The following is a 21,142-nucleotide window of genomic DNA, read 5'->3' as shown; positions in this document are numbered from 1 at the left end:
GACGGCGACGACGACGACGGCGATTCTCTGCTCGTGCATCCTCATCCTTTGCGTTACGCACTCTCCGCGATCTCACAGACTCAGACTGAGACTGAAACTGCCTAAGACATTTTCGTCGCTGGCTCGACCTGCAAATGCAGACATGCAAATGATACGCTTCTCAATCTTTGCTGGGAGAAAAAATAAATAAAGAATATATAAATGCTGAACAAAAATAGTCGCTTCAGTTAAGTAAATAAAATAAACGGTTGTAAAGTACTTTTTTACTTGCAACTTGCCGACAATACTTTGTTTTTTTGTATTTTGTTGGGATACTGATGGAAAAATTTACTCGAGCGAGATTTGAGAAAGAAGTATTGAGATTTTTCAAAAATTTTTATTCTGATTCTAATACAAGGGAAATAATGTAAAAAAATTTAATAAAGGTTTTTATTAAGTTAAAGTTCAAGTTTGGGAGATTTTAAAAATTCAAATTTTGAATTAAGGTAATACTATCGATATTGCAAAAATCAAATGTCATTTTATTAATTATTACTATCATATGATTATTATTATTATTATTATTAAGATTTAATTTTTTCCGCGCAGGAAATTGAACACTAAAAAAATTTTTGATAAAAATTTTATTTCTCTACACAGTCAAAAATTTTGCGTCATTGCGTCAAAAAAATTTTTTTTTATTTATTTATTTATTTGAAAAAATATGCCAAGGCAAATGCCGAATGGCAAGTTGTATACGAAAAATGTTTTATATAACATAGTAACATAGTAACATAGTATCACGTAAGAAATTTAGTGAGCAATAAAATTTGGACATAATTAGAGATACAGTAACTTGATTAATTAAAGAATTTAACAATTCAACAACTAGGATATTTTAAATAATACAAAACAGTTTGATAAGTTTGAAATTTGATTTGTCATAACCAGCGCAGTTTGAGAGAAATTGTTGAAAGATAATGAGAATTAATGATCTTTTAATTCAAGTTCTAGCAAATAGTCGAACATTTTGTTTTTAAAAATTTCTAAACTCTGAGAATCTACAACTTTAGTTGGTAGATCTTTCCACAGCCGAATAGTTGAAACAATAAAGGAATGTTCATAGCTGGTTGTGACATAATTTGGTGTCTTAAAGGTGACATTATTTTGTTTTTCAGCTATTCTATCAGATCGTCTAATACTTGGATCTTCTTCGATGAACATCTCCCTTAGGTATTTCGGCTGTCCTGAGTTAAGTAACTTATAGAAATAACAGGCTAAGAAGTACAATCTTCGTGACTTTATATGCAACCAGTTTAATGAATGCCGATACGGCGTAATTTGTTCATCACGTTTGATGTTCTATATAAATCTAATAGTATTATTCATTAGACGCTGCAGTTTATTATCAAGCCTTTTCGAACAATCCATTTTGTGTTTAAAATTGTTATGTTAAATATTCAACACTTTTTCGTGTTGATTTAACAGAATAAATGTTAAGTTTACACATAAAAGTGTTAAAAATTTAACACTAAGTTTTTTGACGCAATGACGCAAAATTTTTTACTGTGCAGAATTCAATTTTCAAACTGCATTATTTCCATTTTTTTTTTGCTCAGAGCTTCTATTAAGCTCCAACATCTATAAATTATATTACAAACTGTAATTTTTGATAACTAAAAAAATATTTTTTGGTAAAAAATATGTTTTGATGAAAAGGCAAAAAACAAAACAGAGACGGTAGGTCGAGAGTAAAGAGACGAGACTGTTTAATTAACAAATATAAACGTAGCAGCGGGGCTGATAAACAGCACGTACTGGCAATAAAGTTCGTGCCGCCTCCAACGTGACCGATAACACACTCTTTAAAATATGCCTACATATATATAAATATATATCTATATATCGGTCGCGGATTTCTCTCGGTCAGTGCTTACGCCGGGGGCCCGATATACTATATACTTGAACGCACCTTAACGCCCACATTCCCGTAAGATCGCGGGGGTGTACGCACTGCATTTTATTATTTTTGTTTCATTTTATTCACCATCTATTTTTTAGTGTAGCTCTTTTTTAAATTTATACATCTATACATATTTATCTCCATCCTAGAACGCTCGGTATGCCGCGATACCCCTTTTCTACTACATATGCACTGACGTTACGCATCAGGTATCCGTAAAATATGTGGACGTTTTATAATAGACGCTTATCCTCCTCTTTCTACTCCTCCTGCAGCTCTTCTTCCTCAAGGAAATTTATTCTTCTTCCCTCGCAAGCATTTTCTCGGCTTGTATTTTAACTACCAAAGCAACAACTAACAACGGTAACAATTGACCGGTTAAATATTCTCGTTAATTCAATTATCTCCTTTTTATTTTATTTTTCTTTTTTACATTTAATCCACTTTTTATTTTTTTTATTGAAAATATTTTTTTAAAGCTAATTAAATAACAAAATTCAAAAGTTAGTCTGATGAAAAAATTTTAAACAAAATCCTTAACTAAAAATAATTTTAATAAATTTGATAAAGACTTTAATGAGTAATTTAAATCTTTAATTAAAAGCAAAAAAATTTTTTATCAAAATAAAATTAATTTAAACAAGAAAAATTTCTTATTTCAAAAGATTTTTAACTTGATTCTACACAGTAAAAAATTTTGCGTCATTGCGTCAAAAAACTTAGTGTTAAAAATTTTTATGTTAAATATTTAACACACAGAAAAAAAAATTAACTTGAATCAAAAGAAAAATTCTTGAACCAAGAAAATAATTTTGAAAAGTTTCATTGTCTTAAACTAAGACGAAAAATTCTTGGATCAAGTAAAATTTACTTAAACCAAGAAAATTTCTTAGTTTAAAAATTTTTCTACTTAAATCAAGAAGATGAAAATCTTAAAAATTATTTACTTAATTCAAGTAAATTTTTTTTTCTGTACACTTTTTTGTGTAAATTTAACATTTATTCTGTTAAATCAACACAAAAAAGTATTAAATATTTAACACAAAATTTTTTGACGCAATGACGCAAAATTGTTTACTGTATACACTCGAAACTGTAAAAATCAACATTTAAAATTTTATTTTTTAAAAATTTAATTTAAAATTGTAATTTTTTAGTTGCCTTATTTTTTTGTATGATTTATTACAAATAATAATAAAATATGTTTAATATTAGAAAATAACGAAAATTCGATGGATAATAAACTGTAAAATGTAAATAGGTATGAAAATATGTGAAAATAATATAAATGTCAAGTGAAGAAAACTTAAATGCCTGAGATCGCGACGAGTCGAGTTAAAGTGAAATATCAAGCATGGATCGATCGTGATCGATCGTTATCATCTAGTAATCTGATCTTCGATACAGTTACAATTCGTTTACTTCCATACGTGTACTTAATACCTACACACGTTACATACCTATACAAACAAACTAGATTCATGATCACGTCGTCACATGCCCACTCAACTTTTTGAGCTCTTGTTACATTACCTCCGAATAATCCACATCTAATATAAATAACAAAACATATTTTACATCCAATGTAATATCCCTTTCACACACTACACCTATTACTTGACCTTTTCATTATTATCATTTATCATACATTTTATAAACTCTTAACTCGCTATTATTGCCTTCAAAAAAATAATTTAATCTCTCGTATTCAAGTGAAATAAAAAAAAAGTTATTTAATGTCCGCAAAGTACCGTATTATTGCGAATAAGAGACTGTTTAAGATAAAATAAAAATACCGACAGATATGTTACTACTGTAACATTTTTCTTTATCACTTGAGATACTGCGGGTGAAATACACGCCTGATTTAAATAAAATATTTATTACTATCCGCTATTAAAATATTTTTATACATAATTATTTATCCGTAATCTACATTTGAAGGAATAATTTGTTTAATAATAACAAGGTTTTAATTACCGACGCGCAATTAATTAAATAATTAGAATTTTTCAACGCGAATCAATCGACACTTTAAGCAAAATCACGATGACCTCTCTAATTATTTTATACGCATATACATCATGGAGGTATATATTTATTTATATATGTGTATTAAATAATGTATATAGATGTATACACGCATGTACATCTAGCCCTCATGGTTAGTTAACGAGTTCCCACGAGACGTTAGGAACCGTGTAATAATATACAATGTGAATGAATTATGAATGAAAATTGTAAATTTAATTGCATCCTAATGATCGGCATCACGTTAGTAAATTTTCTTATACCGTTTTAATTTCATATTTTATCAAGTTTACTGTTTTTTTATTCTTTTTTCCTATTTTTATTATGTACTGTACTCGTTATTTATTGCCTATTAAAATATATATTTGTGGAAAAATAAATCAACTTTGACCTGTTCGATTAAAAAATTTATTATTCTGTCAAAAATTCAAAACTTGTTAAGTAATGATCATTCATTTTCTCATTCCGGTGGTAAAAATTTAATTTTCCAAAAACGATAAATGATTTTTTTGTTTTCTTTTTTGCTTTGATGAAAAAAAATTTATTTAAAAATATATGAAAAGTAAATTCGGAAAGAAAAATTTCTTGACTGGAGAACCAAATTCTTGGCTCAAAAAAATTTTCGGGTGCCTGAAGGAAGACCAAAGTTGTGTTGGCAGAAGTAAAAATTTTTCTTGAAATTCTATTCTTGGAAGTCGTTTTTTCTTAATTCTATCATAAATACTTGATAGAATAAATTTTTATATTTGATCGAGATTTTTAGATACTTTAGGAAAGCAGCGCCACTTACTTTAGCTAGGAAAAAAATTTTCTCACCTCGAGAAAATTTTTCTCTTGAATATTTTATACCCATTTTATATTATTTTAGCGTGCAATTATACATATTGAATGAAAAAAAATTATTCAATATTATTTGATCTTCCTATTTGACATGTTAATCAATAAAAATATTAATGAAAATTTACTTTTATCTTTATATTTAATTTTTTGGAATAAGAGAGATATTTTCTCAAGACAAGAAAATTTACTTCTATCAAGAACTAAATTTTTTGGAGCAAGACGCTGAATTTTCTCAAAAAAAGATTTTCTTGACTTAAATAAATTTTCTTGGATCAAGATACGTATTTCTTAAAGCAAAACAATTAATTATGTTGAAATAAATGAAATTTCTTGTGTCAAAAAAAAATTTTTTTTTGCTCAAGAAAATAATTAGGAAGAAAAATATTTTCTTGGTTCAAGTGAACCTTTTTCCTGTGTAGTACATAAAAACTATAAATGAAAAATATTTTCTTGAGTGAAGAAATATTTTTTCGTAACTGAATAAAATGTTTTTTTTCTGTAGCAAGACTTTAAAAGTCCAAGTTTATAAATTAATTAAAGTTCTTGAAGAAGATTTATAAAAACAACATAATAAAAAATCACCAGGGCCACCGTCGTCGCTGATGTAGCAATAAAACAAAACTAAAAAATCGAGCTCGGAAGTCGTGCAATACTTTTCGGCTGGACGCGTGTACTAGTTGCGAAAAAGTGAAATGTTGCGGCTCGCTTCCGCTCTCTTAATTTTATTATTTTTATTTTTACGACATTTAAATCAGTACAAGGACACTCGGATGATTAGGATTAAAAAAATACCGAATGCAAGATATTTATTTATTTAATTTTTTTGATCGAGTCTAGACTAATTTATTTCTAGTTAAAAACATTAAAATGAAATATTGCTGGCAAAAATTTCGAATTATGAGATTTAATATTTTAATATTTTACCAACCAATCAATCATTTTATCAATATGATAAATGCAGTTGGTATTACCAATAAATAATATTTTTTTGTAATTAAATTTTTTGCCGTTTAAGTTTTTTATCTCGGTGTTTACATTTGTTTGCTTGGATAAAAAGTTTACATTTATGTAATTAATAAAAATAGTTTATTTTTATAACGACGTGACGAGAAACGCCTTTCATTGAGCCCGTAGCCCTCGTTATCTTATAATCGGCGGATCTTGCGCGTGGGTTCGCTCCGAGTTTATAAAAACAAAAAGACTGAGTAAATGGATAAAAAAAAAACTCCTACACAAGAGGAAAAAAAATTAATAACAAAAATGTAATGCGTTGAGGACGCTCAATGGCAATTAAGGCCAACTTTAAAGACTCCGTAGGACGTCTCCGCTGTCTAATTAACGAATTACAATCTCTTTACTACCAGCAACCATATTTCAAATACCTGGAAAATTATTTTACTAGTTTTATGCGTATTATCATTGAGCTTTTTCTTTAAATTTAAATTTTATTAATGATTTAATTTAGTAAAAAAACCTGTTAACATTTTTCGTAAAATTCATCACTAATTTTTTATCATTATTTAAAAGTAAAAAAATATTTTACGATCTAGAATTATACACAGTAAAAAATTTTGCGTCAATGCGTCAAAAAATTTTGTATTGAAAATTTTTATGTTATAGATTTAACACTTTTTTGTGTTAATTTAACACTTTTCTGCGTTAATTTAACACAATAAATGTTTAATTTACACATAAAAGTGTTAAATATTTAATACAAAAATTTTTTGACGCAATGACGCAAAATTTTTTACTGTCTACTCTGATAGAAAAATTTATTGAATCTAAATAAATTAATTTATTTAAAAACAATTTATTTGTTTATTAAGTATAAGCGATTATTTTTAAACTTTAAATAATTTTTTTTAAATAGAAGATTAATTAATTATCAATAACAATATTTATTAAATCATTTGACTACCAGTAGTCAATTTATGATGATAAGTATTTAGGCTTCATTCGAAAATATCTCTAGATACATAATTAAGAAATGACCTTGTATCTTGTGAACTATTAATATTTTTAAAGATATAAACTCATCTCGACATTACACTCATCGAGACCTTTCATTTAAGTACCTACATCAATTTTTCATATATTTATATATATTATATATTTCACAAATACCATATATATAAAATATATAAAAAACGCCATGTGGGTACTCAAATGAAAGGTCTCGATGAGTGTAACATCGGGATGAGCTTATATCTTTAAAAACGTCTATAATTAAGAAATGACCTTGTATCTTGTGAACTATTGACATTTTTATAGATATGAGCTCATCCCGATGTTACACTCATCAAGACCTTTCATTTAAGTACCCACATCAATTTTTCACATATTTATATATATTACATATATGTATATATGAAAAATATATCAAAATGCATGTGGGTACTCAAATGAAAGCTCTTGATGAGTGTATCATCGGGATGAGCTTATATCTTCAAAAACGTCAATAGTTAAAAATGTACAGTGCAATTTAACAAAAGTCATTATTTAACATTCAAAATTTTATTTATTTATAGTTCACAAATTCTAGCAGTCACATAGTGACTGCAAAGTTACTAATTATAATTAAATTTATATTAGTATTAAATAAACTTATAAAAAATAAGAAATTACTAAAATAAAAATATAATTTGAAGCAGTCGTAGTAAATGTAAACTCTAATTACCTTTGTCACTCCATATCTTAGACTGTCTCATTATGAATAAAATTTGTATGCCGATAATATTTATACACATACCTGAAAAGATATCGGTAAGCTAGGTGGGCAGTTTCTGGTAACAGCATCCGAGTAAGATCAGGATTAACCGAACGAGTAAAAGAGACCGCGAAATGTTGATAAAAAAGTAAATAAAAAGGTGGATATATACATATGTGTAGTTAAGTAAAGGACGTGGTAAAACGAATGAAAGAAAAAAGGAGGGATAAGGAAAAGATATAATAAAAAATGGTTAGGTAGGAATGGTAGAGATCGGCGAGAATATTGAAAGTACAGGTATGTATGTGGTACATTGATACCTGGTACAGAAGTTGAACGCCGGGTATAGAGACCAACGAGTACTGTAGAGCGAAAGCACGAGACCAGCCCTTGGTGCATTATATCTGTGGATGTGGGCATCGTACGTCGTATGTCGTATGTTGTACGTCGTATATCTCGAGGATGTGTTGGGAGGTAGGTTCATTTACAGCATAAAATACATAGAGGTTGTAAGCGAGCTGTATTGCACGGCTGTTAGGCTTAGTGTAGGGAACAGAACAGAACAGAACAGAACCCTCAGCGACTACTCGGCGTGCTTCTCTTCGCATCGCCGCTCCAGATCTAACTGATAACGACGAACACCATTTTAGCGGTTCCTTACACACCAGACATCCGTTCTCTGCCGCCCGTGATACGGCACACTACACCACACACTCTGCTCTACTCACATTAATACGCTCCTGTACACTAATGTTCTGTTTATACCGTGCAAGATCTTTAGCTACCAACACTTGGCCCCTTTCAGATTTATTAGACTTTATTTTTTACATAATATAAATATTTTTTTATTTACTCTTTCAATGTTTCAATTCTTATATTGATAATTGATAACTTTTGTCACCAAAAATAAGTGGTTTATTATCTATATTATTAAGAGAATAAGCAAAATTTTGTGACCAGTGTATTTATATGATAAAATGGGTTTTTATGGTTAAATTTGGTATCGTTAGAAAAGTCTTGACCAGGAGTTGTGCTCTTTCATGGTTTCATATCGTTCTCACCAATAGTCAATTTATGATGATAAGTATTTAGGCTGCATTCGAAAATGCTCTATCTCTATATACATAATTAAGAAATGACCTTGTATCTTGTGAAATATTGACACTTTTAAAGATGTAAGCACATCACTATCACGAGTCGAAATTTTATTTTGCTTAAATTCTGTTTCAACCTAGCTAAACTAAAGTCAGAGTGTGCTAGGTTGAAATAGAGTTTAAGATATAGCGATCTACGTTGAAATTAATTTCTGTTTCAACCTCGTAGTGCCTACTTAACTGCATTTTCAGGCGAGTTAAGGCCGAGGAAAGTTCTTAATAAAACCCTGTTTCATTCTTTTAGAGCCTAGCTGGGCTTGCGCAATATATAGGATTTTTGTACCTCAGACGAAAAAGTGTCAGGCATGGTTTTATTAAAATCTATTTCAACCTTATATAGCCTAAATTGGTTTATATTCATGGTAAAAAAAAAAAAAAAAAAAGATAAAAATTATTAACCAATTGTTAGTTACTTTAAGTTATTATTCGCTTGACGGTCAAGGTATTTATATCTAGCAGTAGTGTTTATTTATAATTATACATGAATAATGATATCGAAATGGAGACAGAAGAAATAACGATGAAAACACAAATATCCGTTGAAAAAACTCAGCTTTACTGGGATTCGAAACCACGACCTCTCGATTACGAAGCTAGACTGGATCCCCTCTGGTACTCGAAGACGTCATTTGGCAAGAAAATTTTTTTCTATTTAAGCTACAGCTGATAAAATTAAAATTACCTTGTGTGATTAAATATTATTATTATTTCTTTTGTCATGGTAATTATTTTTGTCATTATTATTATCAATTTTACAACACTTAAGTGCTTAAAAAATTTTGTCGCGAAAATCGCCTAAATTTTTTGATTCTTGAAACTACATGAATACTCACTTTTTAGAATAAGTTGTTGTAAATACGTTCAAATATATTTTCATCATTTTTGTGTGTTGTTTTATAAAAGCTGAAAGGGTAACTCTAAATTTGTATATCTTTTTAGTTCTGCAAAAATAAAAAGACATGTAAAGAAAATTTGTTTGTAACAATCAGCTTAAAAATATTTACGATAAAAATTTCTATTGATAAGAAAATTATCTTAATTCAAGAAAAGAAAAAATTTAGATCACAAAAAAACTACTTTGAAGTTTACTACATTACATTAATTTTAGCAAGCACAAATACACAATGATATATTCTAACTATGTATTGGCGTTTGAATGCGAATAAAGACAATTGTTTTTTAAATGATATCGTTTATTAAACAATTGATTTTAACTAATTCTGATGAATCCTAGAAAAAAAATTAGATGATGAGTTAAATTATTTTTCTTTACCTTTGCGTCGTAACTTATGTTGGTATTTTTATACACTTTAGCTCATCAATTTACGAATCTAAGTTAAAAGCGTTTTTTTTTTGTGTAAAAATTTTTTTTTAAACCAAAAGAACATATATCAAAAACATTAATATATCATAGACTTTAGAGTTTACAATTATGTTTATTTTTCAGTCAATCGAAGAAATAGAACTTAAATTTTTATCTCGGCCTTTTCCCTCTTAAACAGAACTATAAGAACTTATATAACTTTTAGCTTTTTTTTAACGTACGTACATGGAAAGGTGAAGTATGACGGCCCTCTTCAAGAATTTTGCCAACAAATTTTTAATTAATTTAAACTTCTTTAAGCTAAAAACAATTTCTTAGCTTAAGAATTTTTGTTCATGACTAAAGATAATTTCATTCTTATTAATTATCTTGTTGCTTTAATGCTCGCCAATCAATTTAATTAAATAGTTAATTTTATATTTTGTTGATGGCAAAAGTCTTTAATAAAAAAAAAAAAAAAAAAAAAAAAAAAAACGAATTAAATCACTGCAATAATTGAATTTTTTCAATTGTATTTGTCTTTTTGCCATTATTATTTATCAATTGATACATTTTCGAAATCATGATAATGATTTTTATTACTATTATTAACTTCGAAAAATTTATAAAGTTTAAGTCTCTGTTTCACCCTAGAAAGTCTACGCGATATAATTGTCATTAAACCCCAGCTCATTCTTCTACAACCTGATTTTAGACGTATAAGGTTTAAACAGAATCTTAAAATTTAAACTAAACCCCGACTCAATACTCCTCACCCTGATCGCAAGACGAGTTAGGTTGAAACAGAATCTTAAAATTGAAACTAAACCCCAACTCAATCCTCCTTACCCTGACATAAGACGAGTTAGGTTGAAAAAGGTTCTTAAATCAGAACGGTATATGTCTACGTCAAAGGAATCAGGCTCTACTAGGTTGAACTAGAGTTTTAAAATTTCGACTCGGGTGTGTTACACTCATCAAGACCTTTCATTTAAGTACCCACATCATTTTTTCATATATTTTATATATTTATATATTTCACAAATACCATATATATAAAATATATAAAAAATGCCATGTGGGTACTTAAATGAAAGGTCTTGATGAGTGTAACATCGGGATGAGCTTATATCTTGAAAAAAGTCAATAGTTCACAAGATACAAAGTCATTTCTTAATTATTGATATTTTTAAAGATATAAGCTCATCCCGATGTTACACTCATCAAGACCTTTCATTTGAGTACCCACATCAATTTTTCATATATTTTATATATTTATATATTTCACAAATACCATAAATATAAAATATATAAAAAATTCCATGTGGGTATTCAAATGAAAGGTCTCGATGAGTGTAACATCAGGATGAGCTTATATCTTTAAAAACGTCAATAATTAAGAAATGACGTTGTACATATCTTATCAGCTAATGATATTTTTAAAGATATAAGCTCACCCCGACATTACACTCATCAAGACCTTTCATTTAAGTACCCACATAAATTTTTCATATATTTATATGTATTATATGTATGTATATATGAAAAATATATCAAAATGCATGTAGGTACTCAAATGAAAGCTCTTGATGAGTGTAACATCGGGATAAGCTTATATCTTTAAAAACGTCAATAGTTAAAAAAGTAAAGTGCAATTTAACAAAAGTTATTATTTAATAAAGCAAAATTGTATTTATTTATAGTTCACAAGTCACGGCAGTCACATAGTGACTGCAAGGTTGCTAGTTATTATTTTTATTTTAAATGTTCTAAGCTTGTTTACACAGTGAGCTAAGATTGACACATAAGTTTAGTCCAAAAATAATTTTATAGTTCAATTAAATAGCTCCATTCTCTAATAAAATCGTTTTTATTATTAATATCGGCCAATGGGCGAGAAAAATCTAAAAAAATTCCAAATCGATATAAATGTGGTAGCTGATTTCGTCTTTGATGAAAGTATTTTAATTTTTGCTAATTTTCGTCTTATTATAGGACCAAGGTCAGATAAATTAATTAAATTTTTAGAACCACGTCTCATAAATCCACCTAAAACTGTGATATTAGGTTTATTTTCGACCGTGCAAATAAGCAAGTCGTCGTCTCTCTGTTGAAAAAAAATTGATTACTGTCTGCAATTATTCATACCATTTTTTAAATATCCTCACTTAAAAAATTTAATTTGATTCTATAGAAAAAATCTTGGAGTGAGAAAATCATTCAAGAAATTTTCTACTTTAAAGTTAAATTTTTTAATATTAAATACATCGTTATGCTTACCCATAAACTGTCGATATTTGGACAGTTTATTTTATTGACATTCTTTACTCTATTAATTGTATCACTATACTCCGAAGACATACAAGAATGTGCTTCATCTAAAGTAGTTAAATCTGAAGGTGTCTGAACTACACAATCCGTGAAATTGATCTTATCATCATTCCTAGCAAAATGATAGAAATATTCAATTGCATACTGTGGATTCATTTCTTCTTTATTAATTATCAACGCAAAATTACGTAAAGACGGATCAAAATTTCGGCTTAAATTTTCATTGAAGAAAATATTATTTTCATCAATTATTATTTTCATGAGTTGATCATTATAGATGAATGCGTAATCATGTTTGTATAATTTGAAATTTCTATAAAAATGAAAATTATTTAAATATAAAAGCTCCATATAAGAAACAACTGCCAATTAAATTTGGGAAATACTTACTCGTAAATACAAGTTCCTGAAGCAAGTAATATCCGTCGAGTGATTAATACACCGTTGCAAGCAATTCTTTCTTCTTCTACATTATTCACCTTACTCACCATTCGCAACGGAGTTAGTTTTTTTATTCCAATTTTTGCAGCTTTACAATAAATTAATCCGATAAAAATACTAATCACTAATATGTAAACCTTCATTTCTATATTTCTCTTGGATTTTATGAACAAAAAATATAAAAATAATTTTTACTTAACTTTACTTCAACATATGTTCATAGTAATATATTTTTTAATAAAAATGAAGTCTTATTTTATTGTTTTTAACTTATTGGAGGAGTAGATTGAAGCTTTTGTTATTGATCACAAAAATATACGTCTTTATATAGTTCTTATCTTTTTTTAAAAGTCCAATTACTGAACATAAAAATGAGAGCTACCAATCCATTTTTTATATTTATTACACAATACTATGATAGTTTTTTTTTTATATAGGTTTAATTTTAAATTGTTATTCTGTACACTGAAAAAAAAAATTAACTTGACTAAGACAATAAAACTCTGAACAAATTTAATTGTTATTAGTGTATAATATCAATTTTACGATTACCTTGAGGTAAAAACAATTAGATTGGTAAAAAAAATAATTAAAATTAATGATTGAAACTATTTATTGCGCATTACATATTTTAGACAGTAGCTATTAGTGTAACTTAAATGATCTTCATCAGTTTTACCAGAATTATAAATTATTAATTCTCTTTGAACGTACTTAATATCGAAAAAATTCTTTTATTCTTAGGACTAAGGAAAAAGTCTTTTTCGTACATCCACTGAACTGAATTCAATTTATGCCTGATAATCATCCCTAAATAGGATAAATTTATAAACTGCATGCTTATCGGCTCAGTAGGGTATTTACTGCTCCATTTATAGTAAAGGTGATACTCGAATCCCACTAAAACCATTTCTTCAGAATTTTTTCTTGAACATGTCAGAAGATCTCCGTACTTCTACAAATAAAAGAATAAATAAATTAACTATCAGTTCGTTCAAAATTGTTCATTAGAAAACTTACTATGTTATCGTAGTCAATAACTGCGCAATGAATATAATTGTGATGCCCCATTTTGGTTACATTTTGAAGATTGTTTTCTGAAGCGCAGGAATAATCCTTAATGATGTCTGATTCTACTGACTGGAGCTTGCATTTAGTGAAATTGATATTCTCAACATCACTCGCTAATTTAAAAATATAGTCATCTTGATTTTCTGTAATTACTGGATCTTCTGTATTAATCAATGCAACGTTACGGATAAAGTAGTAGCCACTTCTTCTTATGTATTTTCGATTTAATGAACTGTCGTAGATGTAGGTGTCGTTGTTATTGGACGAGAAGTATAAACTGTAAATTAAAAAATTGAATTAATTTACAAAATAAATATATCATTTTATTCAATGGCTTAAAAAGAAATTAATTTACCTTCTTGCACAATCTCCTATACTAAGAATCAAACTTGGACTAATCAACACACCTTGACATACAAAATCCTCGTTGCCGTTTGTATTTAGCACAATGAATAAAGGAGAATTTTTTTTTAGCTTTGAATGGAATCCGTTTGTTACACTACAAACTACAAAAAAAATAATTAATTTTTCGTAGGTTTTCATTTTGAAAATTGAAATTAATCACTTTACAAATAATCAAAATATTTCACAAATTTTTTTAAAAAACTATTTTTTGCTGGAAAATTGAACGTAAAAATATTCTTTTTTTTAAGGGAATTTTGGTCTTTTATGAACACTAACTATGTCTACAACGTGATTAATAAAAATAGAACATACTTGAAAAGATAATGCTAGTTAATTAATTGTTAATGGTTTATCAATGATAGCGATTAACAAGAGGAAATTAGTTTCAAGAAATTAAATATAATCATCTATATTGTTATTTTGTCCTCAAACATTATAAAAAAATTTTCTAATCAATCGAAATTTTAGAGTATATTAATATTAAAAAATTACACTTATAAAAATTTTTTTAATTATACAAATTAACATTTTTAAAATATTAACACCATAATTTAAAAAAAATTAAAAATTTCCTTCAATAATTAAGTAAATTTGAAAATTTTTCCATGAAATAAATCAAAAATGTTCTCTGCCCTAAAGATACATTGATAAAAAAATTAACTTGACTCAAGAGCCAAAATCTTGAACCAAGAATACCATTTTGAAGAAAATGATTTTCTTGAGTCAAGAAATTATTTTTGATTTAAGTAAATTTTTCTTGTCTCAAGAATTTATTCTTTTGACTCAAGAAAATTATTTTCTTCAAAATGGTATTTTTGGTTCAAAATTTTGTTGAGTTAAATTAATTTTTTTTAAATTAAATAAAAATCAGGATGTTGGAGACCAAATTGATGTTATGTTTTTTATTTAAAAAAAAAAATTTTCTTAAATAAAAAACATAACATCAATTTAGTCTACAACATTCTGATTTTTATTTAATTGTAGAAGAATTTAGACCTAATTAGAGCAATAATATTAATTTTTTTATCAGTGTATAAAAAAATCATCCATTAAAAAATATTTTTGACACTTAAAATTAATAATAAAAAATGCAAATCTTCAAAATAAAATCTCTAAGACAGAATAATAACTCGAATAAAGTAATGTTTATTTATGTACCGATTAACTATTTCAATTCCTGGACCTAACCCGCGATGAGAAATCCAAAACCGTGACGTTGTTAAGCTTTAAGATAACAACACTCGTGAGAACGTAATTCTTATTATAATATACATAGTGGCGCGGTTAATTCGCATTAATTGCTCTGGTACATTTATGCATTATTTTACTTACACTTAACTGCTCACCACCCATGTACAAGCTCTATCTATACACATAAATAATAAATAAAAATGGACTATACATATACGCTCTCCTTATCTGTAAATAATTTAATAGAGCACTAAAGAGAGGGAAGCTTACTATAATAATAAAAATAATAGTACCGACAAGTACGTTATGTTTCTCAAGGTACAGTGACCTCCGACTTCTTTAGTGACTTGCACGCACTAAGTTGTTCTCTGACGCGCCCAGGTGCGACGTTAACCGTTAGAAAAATTGCGTTCATATACATACACACACTTATAAACGTAATATCTTAAAATATGTAATGAGAGAAAGAAAACAGAAAATTGTTGTGAAAGAAAAAATGGATTAATGTGAAAGAAAAAAAAATAATTGATAAGTTATGTTTATGTTTATTTATAAATTATATTCTAGATTTGTATTTATGCTAGGTGGGAATTTTATGTCTATATTTATGCAATAAGTATAGTTATAATGCGTAGTTAGTAGTTATAAGTACAAGTAAAGGGGATTAGAACAATGCAGTACTTAAATATACTGTTATATTTATATTTATTACTATTTATTGGCTCGAAGGTCTTTAATACATTTTTTTAATTACTTTTATGTTCATATTTTTGAGCCGTTGTAAGCCTTCGTGCTGCGTTTGCTTTAGGGCTTATGAATGAAAAATTTGATTTAAATCAAGAGAAGAATCTTCAAGTAAAAGCATTATTTTGAAGAATTTTATTGTCTTGAATTGAAAAAGAAATTTTTGATTTGTGATAAATTCACTTTATTTGAAGAGATTTTTAGTGGCGTTTTTATTAATTTAATAGCTAAAAAAGTTATAATAGTTTAAAAAATTTTTTATAATTCTAGACAAAAAAAACAAAACAAAGTATTTTCCAACTAGTTTCGTTCAATTTTAATTTTTAAAAGTGACAAGAATTTAAATTTTACACGGGATTAAATGAACAATAAAAATTAATATTTCTTATAAATAATATAGAAAGTAACACCTGAAACTTTTCAGAGTAATAATTATTATTTGAACTTACACACAGAAAAAAAAATGTTCTTGAATCAAGTATATAATTTTGAAGAACTTAATCTTCTTGATTCGAGGAAAAAAATTCTTGACTAAATAAATTTTTCTTGATTTAAGGAAATTTTGTTTGATTCAAGAATTTTTTGTCTTGATTCAAGACAATTTCCCTCTTCAAAATTATTTTATTGGTTCAATAATTTTTGTCTTGAATCAAATTAATTTTTTTTTCAGTGGCATAATTTGAAAAATTTATTTTGTACAAAAATTATTTCATAGTTTAAAAAATTTTCTGCTTTATTGAAAACATTGAAACTCTTATGATATTTTTAATTTTAATTTTTTTCTCTTCAATCCGGTTAAATTTTAGATCAATACTGATTTTAATGAAAAAAAATTATTAAATTAAATCAGTCTATTTGACAAGAAAATAAATTAACAAATAATTAATTGTAAAAATTCTGGAATAATAATTAGTAAAGGATTGTACTTGTAAAACAATTTAATTCGAAACATGATTTGAAATAAAAAAAAAATTTATTTAAAGACCGCGTCAGAAAGCATTCTAAACTATTTTCAGTACGTTCCTTCCATTGCATAAATTTCGGCAGCACTAAACTCTCGATATAACCACTTAAATTTTCACAATATCCAGGATTACTCAACATTTAAAAAAATTTCTAAACAAACCTCTGCAGCTAAAAATTATAAAATTATTAAGAAAAAAAAATTCTCACAAGTTCATCAACCCTGACTAATTATAATACATGCATCCCGTGAGCACGAGACTAGTCCATAATAATAACCCACGCATTCGATCCACACATGCACACACCGGAGGACTCGAAAATTTCGTAACACCTGTAAATCGTGAGACAAACTGGGGATCTGCAATTATATTACTATGCTTATCATGCACATTTCAATTTCACCCCATCTAATCATACCTGTATCGTGATACATGAATCATGTATATATTAACTTAGCCACATAAAAGAGAAATTCTCACTTACATACAGTTACATTAACTCCCACTACGTCGCTCAAATTAATACCTGCTCTCAAAAAATATACACCAAGCCCTTCATTAAGTCTAAGTGTAATATTTACATTTGTACACTGCATTCTGAAATTCTCGGGCCAAGGATCGTGAACAGAAAGCCCTTCTTATTCTAGTTCTAGGCTAACAACCTCACCCTCACCCTAATAACCTCCGTTAGCTCACTTTAATCTCAACTCATGATACTTTATTATTTTTATTATTTACTTTTATTATTTAAATATTAAAATTAAAATTATTATTTTTAAGAAATTATTTATATTATTAAGAGAATAAGAAAAATTTTTTGGTCAGTGTATTTTTACAATAAAATGGGTTTTTATGGTTAAGGGGTTAGGGGTAGTCAGAGACGCGAAAAAATGAGAATTTTTCTGTAATTTTTTTTTGCCATTAAATCATTTTATTTTAAAAAAGTAATAATATGGCATCATTACACAATGTTTTGACTTGAAGTTACGAAAATTTGAAGAAAAAAAATTTATAATTTCCAAAGTTATAGCTGTTTGTGTTGACCCAGCAAAAAAAAAGGTCCTTGCGGTGATCATCATAAGTCCTTGAAGATTCATCTAAAATCAATCGGACAGAAAAAATTAGTTTCATAAATAAATAATCTTGTGTCAGATCGAAGGATTTTTTTTTTTTCAAAAATTTCGATTTTTTATGAACAATTAACTGTTGACTTTTTTCGGCTGGGTCAACACAAACAGCTATAACTTTGGAAATTATAAATTTTTTATCTTCAAATTTTCGTGGCTTCAAGTCAAAAGATTGTGTAATGATGCCATATTATTACTTTTGTAAAATAAAATGATTTAATGGCAAAAAAAAATTACAGAAAAATTCTCATTTTTTCGCGTCTCTGACTACCCCTAACCCCTTAAATTTGGTATCATTCTCACCAATAGTCAATTTATGATGATAATTATTTAGGCTGCATTCGAAAATGTTCTATCTCTAGATATATATTTAAGAAATGACGTTTTATCTTGTGACATATTGACATTTTTAAAGATATAAGCTCATCTCGATATTACACTCATTAAGAGCTTTCATTTGAGTACCCACATCAATTTTCCATATATTTTATATATTTATATATTTCACAAATACCATATATATAGAATATATAAAAAATGTCATGTGGGTACTCAAATGAAAGGTCTCGATGAGTGTAATATCGGGATGAGCTTATATCTTTAAAAACGTCAATAATTGAGAAATGACATTGTATCTTGTCAGCTAATGATATTTTTAAAGATATAAGCTTATCTTGACATTACACTTATCGAGACCTTTCATTTGAGTACCCACATCGATTTTTCATATACATATATATATATATATATATATATATATATATATATATATATATATATATATATATATATATATGAAAAATATATCAAAATGCATGTGGGTACTCAAATGAAAGCTCTTAATGAGTGTAACATCGTGATGAGCTTATATCTTAAAAAAAAACAATAGTTCAAAAAGTACAGTGCAATTTAACAAAAGTCATTGTTTAATAAAGCAAAATTTTATTTATTTTATAGCTAACAAGTCTCGGCAGTCACACAGTGACTGCAAGGTTGCTAGTTTTACTCAAATTAAGAAATTTTCGAGATGTTTTTAAGCCTTTAAAAAATTTCCTGGATCCAATGTAAATTCCAGCATTCCAGCATTATGAATTATAAAATAATTCACTTGATAAAAAAAGAGCTTTTTTCTTCAAGACGACCTTAGCCAGAGACTTTAAAATGCTTCATATATTTTAATTTCTTTATTTTTTCTGCATTCATGAACGGAAATAAAATAACGATACACGTTAAAAGTTGACTGGACTCCCTTATCGGCATGCGAATGCGGTTAGATTTAATGTGCGATCGACCACCTTGCTACTGGGATTCATACGCAAATCGTAATCGTATATACTATAAACACACACACATATATATATATATATATATATATATATATATATATGTACATACGTTTAATGTGCCGGAATGGGAGTGAGAGAAACTGCCCAAGAAGTGCATGCACTTGGTATTGGTATACATGTCTGTATCATATATACATATATATTTATACAATCCTGAAGTAAGAGAGAACAGCGCAGAACCGAGTACAGGGTAAAAATATATAAAACCAAGTGCTCGTTACGCGCAGTGTTGTATGTACAACGCCTACTACCATCAGGGCAGACTTTACCTTCCCTGTCCTTTTCTTGCTCACTATCCGCCGCGGTGATGCTTCCAAGCGCATTTATTTATTGCCCGCAACCCACCCGCTTCGATGACAACGTCCACCCTGAGATAAACATCGCCAGATCGACTTTTTTAAGCTCGATAAGGATAAGCCTTGCGCTTTTCTTTATCACGCTTTAATAATCCCGTATTTTGGATTTTGATAATTTAATTTAATTATTCTAGACTAATTAAAAAAAAACTTCCAAAAATTCACGGTTTATTTTTTTTTTGTAAAAATTAAGGATTTTTTTTTCTATTTTTCAAAATTTTTGGACAAAGTTTACTGTTTGTTATTGTCATCATTCACAAGCAATTTCTTCAAATGTAAGTTTTTTATTAATTATTTATTATAGTCTATAATTTTTTTTGAACTCTTAAAAATTCCTCAAAAAATTATGATTGAAAATTTCTTAAATGAAAATCTTTAGATAAAAAAAATGGTTTTTTATCTTGAAATATTGAATATAAATTAAACGTGTAGGATTTTCTAAGCATTAAGGATCATGAGCGGTAATTAAGTAACTTAAAAAGTAGTACACCTGTTAGCGACGTACAATACAATATGATAGGCCTCATAATCTTGAGCAGTGGTCACGGCGTCTGCTGTCATCGCCTCTTCCCTTTGCTTGTGTATTATACGGTTCGGTAATGGACAATGTTACCTCTCCGTCTATGGATACATCTCTCTTTTTTCTTTCTTCTGATATTTTTCCTCCCATCCGTGTATCGCGTGGGCGGCACGCAGGTAACGACCGACTCCGGGATTCGCATACATACTTTACGCTTCGGCACTCAAGCAATTTTCATCCTGCAATCTTATTATATCTATAAAGACATGTATCTACTATAAATATACAATCAAAAAAATCAATAATAATAATAATAAAGAAAATTTTTAATTTTTTGTCTAAATCAATATTTTATTAAAAGATCAAAGATATGAATAAATTTATAAGAGCTTTTTATTTATTCAGAATTCAATTTCCTACAAAAAAAGTCTTATAATTTTTCTACATCTTAAATATTTTCCACAAAATAATTTATATTTAATAAATATATTTTGCTATCAATAAATATATTTATTATTTAATAAATTTAATAAAAAATAAAAAAAAAAAATATTTAATAAAATAAAAAATAATAAAAAAAAGTCTAATCATTTTTTTATATCTTAAATATTTTGCACAAAATAATTTATATTTAAAAAATATATTTTGCCATCAATAAATATATTTAT

At 27.5% G+C, this 21,142-nt stretch overlaps 2 protein-coding genes across 2 annotated transcripts; both read right to left on the bottom strand.

Annotated features, from left to right (window-relative positions):
• Positions 1–7,918: 7,918 nt before the first annotated feature.
• On the bottom strand, positions 7,919–12,859 carry LOC123260110. The gene is made up of 3 exons (XM_044721060.1): positions 12,699–12,859; positions 12,258–12,621; positions 7,919–8,221 (listed from the first exon to the last, which is right to left on the bottom strand). The coding sequence occupies exons 1-3, from the start codon at positions 12,797–12,799 to the stop codon at positions 7,919–7,921; spliced, it is 768 nt and encodes a 255-aa protein (XP_044576995.1). The 5' UTR covers positions 12,800–12,859.
• A 485-nt stretch (positions 12,860–13,344) lies between these two features.
• On the bottom strand, positions 13,345–20,515 carry LOC123260109. The gene is made up of 4 exons (XM_044721059.1): positions 20,443–20,515; positions 14,176–14,326; positions 13,770–14,097; positions 13,345–13,704 (listed from the first exon to the last, which is right to left on the bottom strand). Exons 1-4 carry the CDS (start codon positions 20,513–20,515, stop codon positions 13,444–13,446), a joined length of 813 nt encoding a protein of 270 aa, XP_044576994.1. The 3' UTR covers positions 13,345–13,443.
• Positions 20,516–21,142: the final 627 nt, after the last annotated feature.

This window comes from Cotesia glomerata, linkage group LG2 (genome assembly GCF_020080835.1).
Source record: "Cotesia glomerata isolate CgM1 linkage group LG2, MPM_Cglom_v2.3, whole genome shotgun sequence".
Lineage (NCBI taxonomy): Eukaryota > Metazoa > Arthropoda > Insecta > Hymenoptera > Braconidae > Cotesia > Cotesia glomerata.
The sequence above is the reverse complement of the archived record's forward strand: the minus strand, read 5'-3'. Positions and strand labels throughout refer to the sequence as shown.